At 42.4% G+C, this 13139-nt stretch overlaps 1 protein-coding gene across 1 annotated transcript in view; it reads right to left on the reverse strand.

Moving 5' to 3' along the window:
• Positions 1 to 13139, reverse strand: part of TMC2 (transmembrane channel like 2) — a gene marked incomplete at both ends in the record, with an annotated part of 186184 nt that overhangs the window by 14355 nt on the left and 158690 nt on the right. The window contains one exon of the mRNA XM_082258912.1: positions 8531 to 8598. Coding sequence (XP_082115038.1) covers positions 8531 to 8598 — 68 coding nt within the window. The remainder of the gene's footprint in view (positions 1 to 8530; positions 8599 to 13139) is intronic.

The raw sequence follows: 13139 nt of genomic DNA on the forward strand, positions 1-13139 counted from the left end.
ACTGTAAATAATATAATAAATGCTTATCTAGATAAAAGAGTTAATATTCCTTATAAGGTGCAATATTATAATAGAAAAATAAGTGAATAAAAACATCCATGTCAGCCATAGATATGAAATAGGCAGCATAGAAAGACCCCCTATATGTGCTATATGGACGTTTTTAATCACTTATTTTTCTATTAGAATATTGCACTTTATAAGGAATATTAACTTTTATCTGGAAAAGCTTTTATTATATTTTTTGGCGGGCTGCATTGCATGGATGGACACTGTAGCTCTAATCTCGGCACTCACGTTAACTTCTGCTGCTTCTGTCCTCTTTTCTGCCTCACCTCGATCTGACTCACTCCCTCACTGACATCAACAAGAGGGCGGAGAGGAAAGGCAGAGAGGAAAGGAGGGGGGAGGGGGAGGGGGAGGGGGAGGGGGGGGAGGGAGGAGGGGGGAAGTCACGGAAGTGCAGAGCTGTGAGAGAGAGAGACAGTGAATGCAGCCGTCGGCTTCACAGAGCAGACAGCTCGCTGTCAGGCGGGGAAACTTCACAAAGCAGCACAACTAATTGACGAAGCAACTAATCGATAATGACAATCGTTGACAACGATTGTAATTATCGATTATTATCGATTTAGTCGATTAGTTGTTTCAGCCCTAGACAGAAGTGCTCTTTTATCTGTCACAAAACCTCTGGCAGCCCAGAATGCCCATTTGGAAAGAACGCTGGATGCAGGGCAGCCCAGCAGCTCAATTGCATACTGGGCAAATTCTGGCCAGTGGTCTATTCTCATGACCTAGTAACCCAGGGGATTGTCAACTAGGAAAGCTCTCCATGTCTGTTTTCGCCCCTAGATAATCTTCCACAATATGATGTAGACACTGCCAAGGATGTGGACGCTGACAGCGCTGTGCGCCTAGGACTAAAAACATTTTGAAAGGCATCACTGAGGCGACTTCCTTCTCCACCGCTCCTCTCTTGACCAACGAAAGCCTCAAAACGACATTTTCCACCAGATTGTAACCTACCAGAGTCGGGAAAGGCATTACAGAAACTCCTCTTTAAGGTGTCCTCAAGAGATTTCATCTTCTGCTCCCTCCGTGGGGACAGGATGAGTTCCGAGACTTTCCTCTTGTAATGGTGGTCAAGGAGGGTTGCCAACCAATAGTGATCCTTCTCCTTGATGCCACGTATTCTCGGGTCCTTTCTCAGGCTTTGAAGAATGAGGGAGCCCATGCAAGCAAGTTTGCTGAGGCATGAGAAGCAGACTCCTTGGGGTCACTGAGGATTACAGTATCTGAAACTGCCTCCTCCCAGCCACATACTACTCCCAAGGGTTCTGGGGATGGAAAACAGTCTGTTAAAGGTTGACGTATGTCTTGCTCTGCTTCAATGCCTCCAAAACTGCCAGAGTCCTCCTCCTCCTCTTCCCTCTCTTTCTGTGTGTTCTGTGGTGAGAATGTCTACATAAAGAGGGCCTTGAGAGGAAAGGAAGTCCTCCTCTTCCTCTCGCTGCTCTGCCTAGAGTGCCCTGTCCATAATGCCATGCAGAGTCTGCCTCAGCAGGAACACAGCAGGGAGCATGTCACTGATGCATGGATTGTCACACTTCACCACCCTTGTGGCCTTCTCAAATTGTGACAGTACAGTGCATGCATCCATTATTCAGCCAACCAAGTCCTTGCTGTGTATGACCACCTGAAATGGCTACAGACTCTTCTGGTCTGCTTTAGTAGATCTTTCAACCCTGGGTACATATTTAAGAAATGCTGCACTACCAAATTGAAGACATGTGCCAGGCATGGCACATGTGTCAAGTTTCCCTATCTAAGGGTGGACAGGAGGTTTGTGCCATTATCATACACCACCATTCCTGGCTCTAGTTGGCATGGTGTGAACCACCTCTGGGCCTGCCTGTGCAGAGCTGCAAGAATCTCTGATCTAGCATGGCTCCTGTCCCCTAGACAGAACAGCTGAAGCACTGCATGGCACCTTTTAGCCTGACTCATTAAATAGCCCCTTGAATGCTTAGGGGTACTTGTGGTTCATAGGAGGGCATGAAGGAGAAGGAGGAGGAAGGGGTAGAGTTGACAAATCTCACATCATCCCCACTAGCTGTATGGAGATGTAGTGGCACAACAAGCTGCAGCACTCCTGCATCCTTACTATCAGAGTAACCCAGTGTGCTGTGAACTAAATATATCATCCCTGACCATGCTTGCTGGACCACGTGTCAGCCTTAACGTGGACCTTGAAGCTGACTGCCTTGCCCAATGATGCCACAACGTTGCCTTTCATGTGATGGTAGAGAGCTGAAAAGGACTAGCAACTGGAAACCTGCTATTGTGGTACAGCACATTCTGCAAAATTACAAAGGGGGGCAGAATCCACCAGATGGAAAGGCAGGAGTTGTAAAGCCAGCAGCTTTGACAAGCTTGAATTTAGACTCTGGGCATGTGGGTAGCAGAGACTTTATTTTTTTTGCTGCAGCAGATGGGGCAGAGAAATTTGCCTACTATAGTATACAGCTGGTGGTGTGCTACTGGTAGATGTGCTGCAAGGCATTGGGACACCCTGCGCTATACCATCACCCCTGTCATTGGAGGCTGCTGAGAAGTCATGAGGTATAGCAGGGGTTGATCAGAAAGGTGAGGAATAAGGAGGAGCAGAGTTTCGTCCCTTTTGTGTTTCTTTCAGGTACTCTTGCCAATGGGCTGAGTGATGGGAGGTTTAATGCCTTGTAAAGCATGTGGTACCCAAATAGCTGGTGTTTTTGCCACGCTTGATGTGCTTGAGGCAAAGTTTACAAATTGCAACAGTGCGATCGGCTGCACATGTGCTAAAAAGCATGTGGGAAGTGGGGCGGGAGATAACAGCTCCGCAATCTGGTAACGCACTGAAATATACAGCGTTAAAGGTGCAGTAACTCACTGAAATATACTTCATTAAATGTGCAATAATGCACTAAACTGTACTGCCTTAAATATGCAGTAACTCCCTGAATTAAACATTGTTAAATGTGCACTAATGCACTGAAATATACAGCATTACACGTGCAGTAATGCACTGAAATATACTGCATCAAACATGCAGTAAGGCACTGAAATATACAGCGTTAAATAGGCAGTAATGCACTGAAATATACTTCAATAAATGTGCAGTAACACTCTGAACTATACTGCCTTAAACATGCAGTAACGCACTGAAATATACTTAGTTAAACGCGCACCAACGCACTGCGTTAAACGCGCAGTAACGCACTGAAAAATACTGCGTTAAACGTGCAGTAATGCACTGAAATGCACTGCATTAAACATGCAGTAACACACTGAAATATACTGCATTAAACATTCAGTAAAGCACTGAAATATACTGCGTTAAACATGCAGTAACGCACTGAAATTTACAGTGTTAAACGTGCAGTAACGAACTGGAATGTACTTTGTTAAATGTGCACTAATGCGCTGCAATATACTGCGTTAAATGTAAAATGATGCACTGCAATATACAGCTTTAAAGGTGCAATAAAGCACTAAAATATACTGCATTAACCACTTCAGCCCCGGAAGAATTTGCTCCCTTTCTGACCAGGCCCTATTTTGCGATTCGGCACTGAATTATTTTAACAAACAATTGCGCGGTCGTGCGACACTGTACCCAAATAAAATTGACGTCCTTTTTTTCCCCACAAATAGAGCTTTCTTGTGGTGGTATTTGATCACCTGGGCAATTTTTAATTTTTGCGCTATAAACAAAAAAAGAGCGACAATTTTGAAAAGAAATAGCAATATTTTTCACATTCTGCTATATGACATTCCCAAAAAAGAAAATTTTAAAATCAAAATTTTTTTACATTTCAGGCCAATTTGTTTTCTGCTACATATTTTTGGTAAAAAAAAAAATCACAATAAGCATATTTTGATTGGTTTGCGCAAAAGTTATCGCGTTTACTAAATACGGGAAAGATTTATGTCATTTTTATTGTTTTTTTGTTTTTTTTACTAGTAATGGTGGTGATCTGCGATTTTAGCGGGACTGCGACATTGCGGCAGAAAGATCAGACCCCTGACTGACATTTTTGACACTTTTGGGGGGACCAGTCACATTACTACAGTAATCAGTGGTATAAATATGCACTGTTACTGTAATAATGCAAATGGCAGGGAAGGGGTTAACACTGTTGGTGATCAAGGGGTTAAATGTATTCCTCATACTTACTGATCTGTGTGGGGGAGGGGGGGTTCTGTGACAGACACAAAGATTGCAGGTTCAGCTATGCTGAATCTAGTGATCCCTGCCTGTCTGTCACTGAGAAGATCCGCCTGCTTTGTTTTACATAAGCAGGCGGGTCTTCTCACAGTTTACCCGATGACCGGGAGAGGAAGGCAGCGATCGCCGCCTGTCCTCCCCTGGTCCGACTCCCGCTGTGTCAAAACACACTAGGAATCACTAGGAATCACACACTAGTAATCACTAGTGGGGGGACCAGTGACATTACTATAGTAATCAGTGCTAAAAATATGCACTGTTACTGTAATAATGACACTGGCAGGGAAGGGATTAACCCTATGGGTGATTAAAGGGTTAAATGTGAGCCTCATGCTTACTGACGTGGGGGTTCTATGACACAGACAGAGATCGCAGCTTCAGCTATGCTGAATCCTGTGATCTCTCCCTCTCTGTCACTGAGAAGATCCGCCTGCTTTGTTTACATAAGCAGGAGGGTCTTCTCACACTTTCCCGGACGATCGGGGAAGAGAGGCGGCAATTGCCGCCTCTCCTCCTCTGGCCCAACTCCCGCTGTGTCTAAACACATAGGTCTACGTCCCTGGACCCTGGAGAGCCGCACTGCCGCAGTAGGATTACTGTGAACAGTGGGCAAGTGGTTAAACATGCAGTAACGCACTAAAATATACAGCGTTAAATGTGCAGTACTGAAATATACTGCAGGAAACCTGTCTTGACAAAATAAACAAACACTAAAGTAAAAATGAATGGTCAAACTACACTCACACTGCACTATCACTAGATTCACACTAAAGTGACACTAAATGAATAATGAATGGTCAAACTACACTCACGATGCACTAGATGCACTCACTAGGTTCACACTAAACTTATATTTTACACTGTATTTGAAAGAATATTTTTATAGTGTGGGTCAGGACAAAAGAAGCAATGAGCCATGAATGGATAGAATCATCATTACTTTCTCCAATCATGGCTCTGACAGTGCTCTGTGCCCTAATTGGACAAAGCCTTCATTGCTTCAGCCAATCAGGACTTCTAATGCACTGTGCGGTGGCACAGTGCAATGTGGTCGTTCAGTGGGCTGAACAATCGGTCAAACGCCCTTATAATTCGGGTGTTCGTTGAACGGGCGAACAGCCAGTGTTTGGCTCAAACTCATGCTTGGGCCGAACCAATCGCCCAACTCTATTCAGAAAGATGTCCTATTATATAATGCAAGATAACATGTTATTACCACAGTTAACAGTCAAGGAAGCCAGGATGGTCTGTGCCAACTTAAAACTAAGTGCAAAGATGGATATGAAAAGAAAGCTGGTTAGGGAGATTTGGACAGCCCTGGGTCTTCTTGAATACTGGGGTAGTGGTGCCCGACTGTCTGGGGTAGAACCCCTGCCTAATCAAAGCTTGTCTTGGGTGCTTGGCTGTTGACTAGCTTACTGTTAATTAAAATACTGTTTAGGTAGGTTACTATTACTATTAGGTAAGTTACCTACTATTAGGTAGGTTTATTAGATGTACTATTAGAAGTACTGATGAGTTTACTGTTTAAAGTTTGCATTGTTTAGGATAATGTGATCAAGCCCTTGTCTGATTTTGTGTGATATAAATTCTGTATGAATTTACAATAAAGAGAATTCTAGTTTGCACCTAAGTTAGTGTTGTCTAGGTCTTGGGTGCAATTCTCAGCTTTAATACCTGGTTCCTGGTTCCAGAGTGGAGGAAGCTGTATCTTGGCAGAGGCACCCAGGTGAGGTACCAGGCATTCTGTCCCAATGGCAATCTGAAGGTGTTCTGTACACAGTTTGTGTACAGAGCTTCCCCAGAAATGTCATATTCTGCTTGTGTGATTGCTTACTGATATTCCTAGAAGTCTGCATTAGGATACAAGCCAGATTTTTGGTATACTCTGCAAAAAAAATGTATTTTTTGGTGAGAAATTCAGAAAGGGTTCATTACTTCTAAAGGGATGCAGGCCCTGCAACTGTCCTTATTAAAATGTTGTAAGTACATCAGCAGATTCACTCTACACATAACAAACGGCTATTTTTTCAGAGAAAAAAAAAACCAGATAGGACTCTGCAACAAGGACATTTTTTTTTTTTTTTTTGTAAATCCTTGCAATGTACAGTATATTGCAATGTACATATACATCTCAGAGGGGATTGTTTTTTTTATCAACAAAAGTGGAGTTACTATTTAATTGTTTCATTAATGCTTAATTCCTGTTTATCACCATTTAAAAGATAAATCTCATACAATTACAATATATTAAAGTTTAACTTAAAAAGTGCCTGAAAAGAATTGCATTCACGATCAGCAGATTGTGGGTTGGATGTCAGATTCCTGACTCTTCTTCTAACTTTGTTCCTGTACCCCTGTACATGCTTTCTGTTACAAAGCTAGAAGAAGATTGAATGAAATATGAATATGCTTATCAGCGTGCTTGCAGGTCATTGCAACTAAATATTCACCCTTGAGCAGTTTTCACCAGCACAGATGTCCCCATTGAGATATTTGCCCTGTATTCCTGTTCAGATAACAACTGCAACATTTTGGATTGCGATACAATGTATCACAGTGACAATGGTTATCTGGATAATTAGAGAGAGTGAAACTCCCTAGTGAGGTCATGGGCAGCAATAAAACCTGGCATGAGTTCTAACCCCCTCACTGCTCTATGTTGCAATAAATACCTGTGACAGACCCAACCAGGACAGGGGCTTTTGGAGAGGACTGCAGGGTGGCCTCTTGCCTACTGACTATGGCTTTTAAGGAAACACTACTCTTTGGGAGGTGTGTGCCTGGGGGACCCCTAGAGTGGTCTTGTTTCTGATTCAAGTCCACGTCTCCCCAAAACACACAGACCCTGGGAACTGGAGAACCCATATACATATTTAAGGACCTCAATGCCCAAAAACAGCAATGGCTGCTTTATATTGTGATACTCAGAGCAAATGTTAATATCATCAGCTCAAAGCAACTTGAGTTTGGGGTCTTCTGATATAATCTGTTTAAGGTGTTATGTGTTAAGTGTCTTTGTCCCATTGTGTGCCTCCAAGGTGTGCATTCCCATTTTTAATTGAATCCCCTATTGTTTCTGTCCAACTGATCATCTCTTAAAAAGGTGATTAATATTGTGACCTGACCATTGTATCTTGTTATAGAACCATTGTTGGATGTTATGTGTTAATGTTGATTAGCTTATGGTTTAATTAGATCACTGTCAGATATTAATTGCTAGATGTGGATTAGCATTTTGTGTATATTAGCATTATGTTCATTATCTTACTGTTAGCATAATGTGAATAAATTCTTATTTGATCTGGTGTACTATATAGTCTGTGTGAGTTTTCAATAAAGTGAGTTCCAATTTGCATCTAAGCTATTGTTGGCTTGTCGTGGATGGTCAGCTATAATATCTGGTTCCTGGTTCAAGACTGGAGGAAACTATATTTTTTTGGAAGCACCCAAGCTGAGTGCTAAACAGTTCCATCACATCACTCTAAGTTGCAATAAATACCCATTCACCCAGCTTTACAGTATTTTCTTTACTAATAAATATTTTTTTTTTTTGCTAAATGTCTGCCATGGCAGTGCCCAGCTCCCCATGCCTCTTTTTTTTAAATAATTGTTTGCCTTCTAGCCCTATAAATAACCAGAATTTAACAAAAGAATTTGGCCCTATTGATTTTAATAAGATTTATCACAAGTTCAGGTGCGCTGAATATCGAACCACATTCACCAAATGTAAAGCAAATTGAACCTGGACAGATTTGCCCATGTGTAATGGTGTACTAGTAAAACATTTTAACTCTCTGCTCTACTCTAATGGAGTAGAAAACTGTACAATTGTCCCAAACAGGAAGCAGTACTAACAAAATATTGCTATTATAAAATCTACAGACTACTTGAATGCAAACATGAAGATAATTAGTGTAGCACACTGTTCCCAAATTCATTATACCTCCCTTTTTATAAGAGGTAGCATTTTCCCTTCTTCAACTTTTGGCACCCAAAGTTGACACCTAAAGCAAAGTAAAACTAAGTTTAATTGATTTTTGGTCATTGTGACTCTTTATTTATTTTTTTTCGAAAAAACACCCATAGTGTGCTGTTAGTCATCTTACAGATACTTTATATAATACAAGTATTTTTGCATTTTACAAGTGTCCACCAAATGTGGGTTAGATGCAGGTAAGAAAGTAATCTGCAAAGTAGTAGAAGGCACTAATTAAATGACAAATAAGATACCGCACAGTTACTAGACATTCAGCATGATTTTACCAGATCATTCCTTGATTGAAGACCAGTCCTAGCACATTACCACTGATATCAAACTCCGCATAGGAAGGCTAAGGGGGATAAACGTAAATGTGTTATTGCTTTCCAAAAAAGGTATATACAATAATTAAAAGCTCATTTTTCAAACACAGATTTTAAAAAAAAAATCTGCACTGTGTTAAATAAAAGCATGTAGTTTATCAATTCATTTGCATCATAGGATTTAAGTATTATTCTTTAGAGCCCAAATCCAGCCACATTTTGGATAGAGCAGGGAAGGGTTAGAACTTCTAAACAAGCCTTTCTGCTTGTGCTTCCTTTAGCACAATTTCCACTAATTTTCTGTTATCCTGTTTAACCACTTGCCTACAGTGCACTTTCACCCCCTTCCTGCCCAGACTGATTTTCAGCTTTCAGCGCTCTCACACTTTGAATGACAATTACTCAGTCATGCAACACTGCACCCATAAAAAATTTGTGTCCTTTTTTTACACAAATAGAGCTTTCTTTTGATGGTATTTAATCACTACTGGGTTTTTTATTTTTTGTGCTATAAATAAAAAAAGTCTGAAAATATTGTGAAAAAATGCATTTTTCTTTGTTTCTGTCATAAAATTTAGCAAATGAGTAATTTTTCTTCACAAATTTTGGCCAAAATTTATACTGCTACTTATCTTTGCTAAAAATAACCCAAATACGTGTATATTATTTGGTCTTTGTGAAAGTTATAGAGTCCACAAGTTATGTGCTAATCATTGAAAATTGATCACACTTGACCACACCTGATGTACTGAAGGCCTATCTCATTTCTTGAGACACTAAAAAGTCAGGAAAGTACAAATACCCCCCAAATGACCCCTTTTTGGAAAGTAGACATTTCAAGGTATTTAATAAGGGGCATGGTGAGTTTTTTGAAGTTGTAACTTTTTCCCAAAATGAAGATTTTTTTTTTTTTTTACAAATTGACGTATTAACAGGTTATTTCTCTCACACAGCATATGTATACTTGCAACTACACCCCAAAACACATTCTACTACTCCTCCTGAGTATGGCGATACCACATGTGTGAGACTTTTTCACAGCCTGGCCACATACAGAGGCCTAACATCCAAGTAGCACGGTCCGGCATTCTAGGAGCACAAGGGCCTTTTGAAGGCCCTGGAGCACCAGGACAATGGAAACCCCCATAAAATGACCCCATTTTGGAAAGCAAACAGCCCAACATATAATTTTTGAGGCATAATGAGTCTTTTGAATATGTCATTTTTTTCCACAAGTTTTTGAAAATGTGGAAAGAAAATGAAAACACATTTTTTTTACACAAAGCTATCCATTTATGCAATATTTCTAACACATAGCATGTACATAGCAAAAATTGCACCCCAAAATACATTCTGCTATTCCTCCTGAGTATGGCGATACCACATGTGTAACACTTTTACACAGCCTCATACAGAGGCCTAACATCCAAGTAGTCCTTTTCACAAAGTTGTCCATTTATCCACTTTAAGACTGGGCCTATTTTTGACACTTGGTGTTTACAAGCTAAAATCATTTTTTTTGCTAGAAAACTACTTAGAACCCCCAAACATTATATATATTTTTTTTAGCAGAGACCCTAGAGAATAAAATGGAGATTGTTGCAATATTTTTTATCACACCATATTTGTGCAGCAGTCTTCCAAATGCAATTTTTTTTGAAAAAAATTCACTTTTTTTAACTAAAAAATAAGAAAACAGTAAATTTAGCCCAATTTTTTTTCATAATGTGAAAGATAATGTTACGCCAAGTAATTAGATACCCAACATGTCATGCTTCAAAATTGCGCATGCTCACAGAATGGCGCCAAACATTGGTACTTAAAAATCCCCATAGGCAACATTTTAAAAATTTCTGCAGGTTACCAGCTTAGAGTTACAGAGGAGGTCTAGGGCTCAAGTTATTGCTCTCGCTCTAACGATCGCGGTGATACCTCACATGTGTGGCTTGAGCACCGTTTACATATGTGGGCGGGACTTACGTATGCTTTTGCTTCTGCGCGCGAGTTAACGGGGACAGGGCGCTTTAATTTTTTTTTTCCCCTATTTATTTTATTTATTATTTTTTTATTTTTACACAGTTTTAAAAAAAAATGTTTTGATTGATTTTTATTCCTATTACAAGGAATGTAAACATCCCTTGTAATAGAAATAGGCATGACAGGTCCTCTTTATTGTGAGATCTGGGGTCAAAAAGACCTCACACCTCACAACTACACTAAAAAAGAAAAAAAAAATTGTTGAAAAAGAAAAAAAAAAAGCGGCCCTTTAAACCGGTTGCTAGGCAACGTCTTTTGGCGTAGCTCCGGTCCTCCAAGACCATAGAGTCGAGTAAGGGCCATCTTGCCCTCACTCGACTTCCTGTCTCTGAGGATCCGGGACCGGATAGTTTTCCCCGCTGCCGGCGGGTCCGGTAAGCTGGGAAAACGTCTGGGACGTGGCGGGAGGGGGGGCACCTCTTCCCCTGCACCGTAAGGGTAATTCCACGGTAAATCCGCCACTGGGACCACCCTTATCTGAAAGCCGACCGCCCGCTGTTTAAAAAAATACCGGGGTTATGGCAGCTATCTGCTGCCATAACCCCAGTATTTAGCTTTTAATGGCAGACGCATATAGTCGTTAGGCGGTCAGTAAGTGGTTGCATGTATATGGCAAACAGGTGACGATGACTGATGGGGTGACAGGTGACGATGACTGATGGGGTGACAGGTGACGATGACTGATGGGGTGACAGGTGACAATGACTGATGGGGTGATAGGTGACGATGACTGATGGGGTGACAGGTGACGATGATTGATGAGGTGACAGGTGACGATGATTGATGAGGTGACAAGTGACGATGATTGATGAGGTGACAGATGAGGATGATTGATGAGGTGACAAGTGACGATGATTGATGGGGTGACAGATGACAATCACTGACGGGGTGACAAGTGACGATGATTGATGGGGTGACAAGTGACGATCACTGATGGGGTGACAAGTGACGATGATTGATAGGGTGACAGATGACGATGACTGATGGGGTGACAGGTGACGGTGATTGATGGGGTGACAGGTGATGGTGATTGATGGGGTGACAGGTGACGGGCGATGGTCACTGATGGGTGACAGGTGATGGGCGATGGTGCACGGCGGTACTGATGGCAGTCTCTGGTGACAGGTGAACTTTAGGCTATGTTCACATGTGAGCGTAGCGATCGCGGGCAGAATCACTGCGATTCTGCCTGTGATCCAGAAATCATTGCAAATCACGGGACGCCTGTGCGTTGCCCGTGATTTGCAATAGCACCCCAAATGCTGTGCGATGTTGCTGCGATTTCCGCCTGCCGAATCGCGGTAACATCGCGCAAACAACGCATGACGCCCCAAAGAAGCTCTGGTACCTTTTTTGGGCATCATGCGTTGTTTGCGCGATGTTACCGCGATTCGACAGGTGGAAATCGAGGCAACATCGCACAGCGTTTGGGGTGCTATTGCAAATCACGGGCAACGCACAGGCGTCCCACAATTTACAATGATTTCTGGATCGCGGGCAGAATCGCAGTGATTCTGCCCGCGATCGCTACGCTCACATGTGAACGTAGCCTTATGGGTGGCAATTTCTGGGCACTTATGAGGTGACTGTTGGGTGACAGGTGCAATTGGGGGGGGGGGGGGCTGTGTGATTTTACTTTGTCAGGTACACAAAGCAGTAACTCACTGTTTCTGGCTCTGCTCTCCTCACACTGGAAACTGTGTGAGAGGAGAAGAGCTAGTAACAGTAAGTTACTGCTCTTTGTTTACATTTTGTGATCGGCTGTGAATGCATTCACAGCCAATCACATAGTAAACAGTCACTGTCAGTGACTGTTTACTACTGCCGGTGACTAGCTGTGTTCCTAGGGAACACAGAGCCACCGACATGACCGTGCTGCGCTTTCCCGATAGCGCATGCACGGTCTTTTCCTGCATTCCTCTATTGTGGAATAGATTGGAACACAGCCGATCACGTGGGAAACAGCCATGCCCGTTGGCTGTTTGCCCCCTGCCGGTGACGGGGGGTGTCCCGGGGACACGCCGGCACCGGCAGTGCAGGGCGGCGCGCACACGATCGCGCGCCTGCCCTGCTGAATGGGATCATGTCATATGACGTCTTCCCAGAACAATGGCCGCACCGTCCCGCCGTCAATTGACGGTGGGCGGGCGGCAAGTGGTTAAACAAAGAAGCAGAAGTAGGAAGATTTTCCTTTAATTCAGGATTTGTTTGATACCTATCAAATATGAAATTAGGGTAATTTTCCCAGTGGGAACAGAGATGGCAATAAAACTAGCAGAGGTCATAATAATTCCTCAGTATCAAAAACAAAAAAAATTGCTTAGGAATAGGGTTGAGCGGACACCTAGATGTCTGTGTTCGACAGGTTCGGCCGAACTTTAAAAAAAAGTCCGGGTCCGTGTCCCGGACTTTTACCGAACTTTTCCCGGACACCGAACCCCATTGAAGTCAATGGGGACCCGAACTTTAAGGCACTAAAATGGCTCTAAAACACCAATGGAAAGGGCTAGAGTGCTGCAAATGGCAGCAAAAC

This window comes from Pelophylax lessonae (genome assembly GCF_965119305.1).
Source record: "Pelophylax lessonae genome assembly, chromosome: 5".
Lineage (NCBI taxonomy): Eukaryota > Metazoa > Chordata > Amphibia > Anura > Ranidae > Pelophylax > Pelophylax lessonae.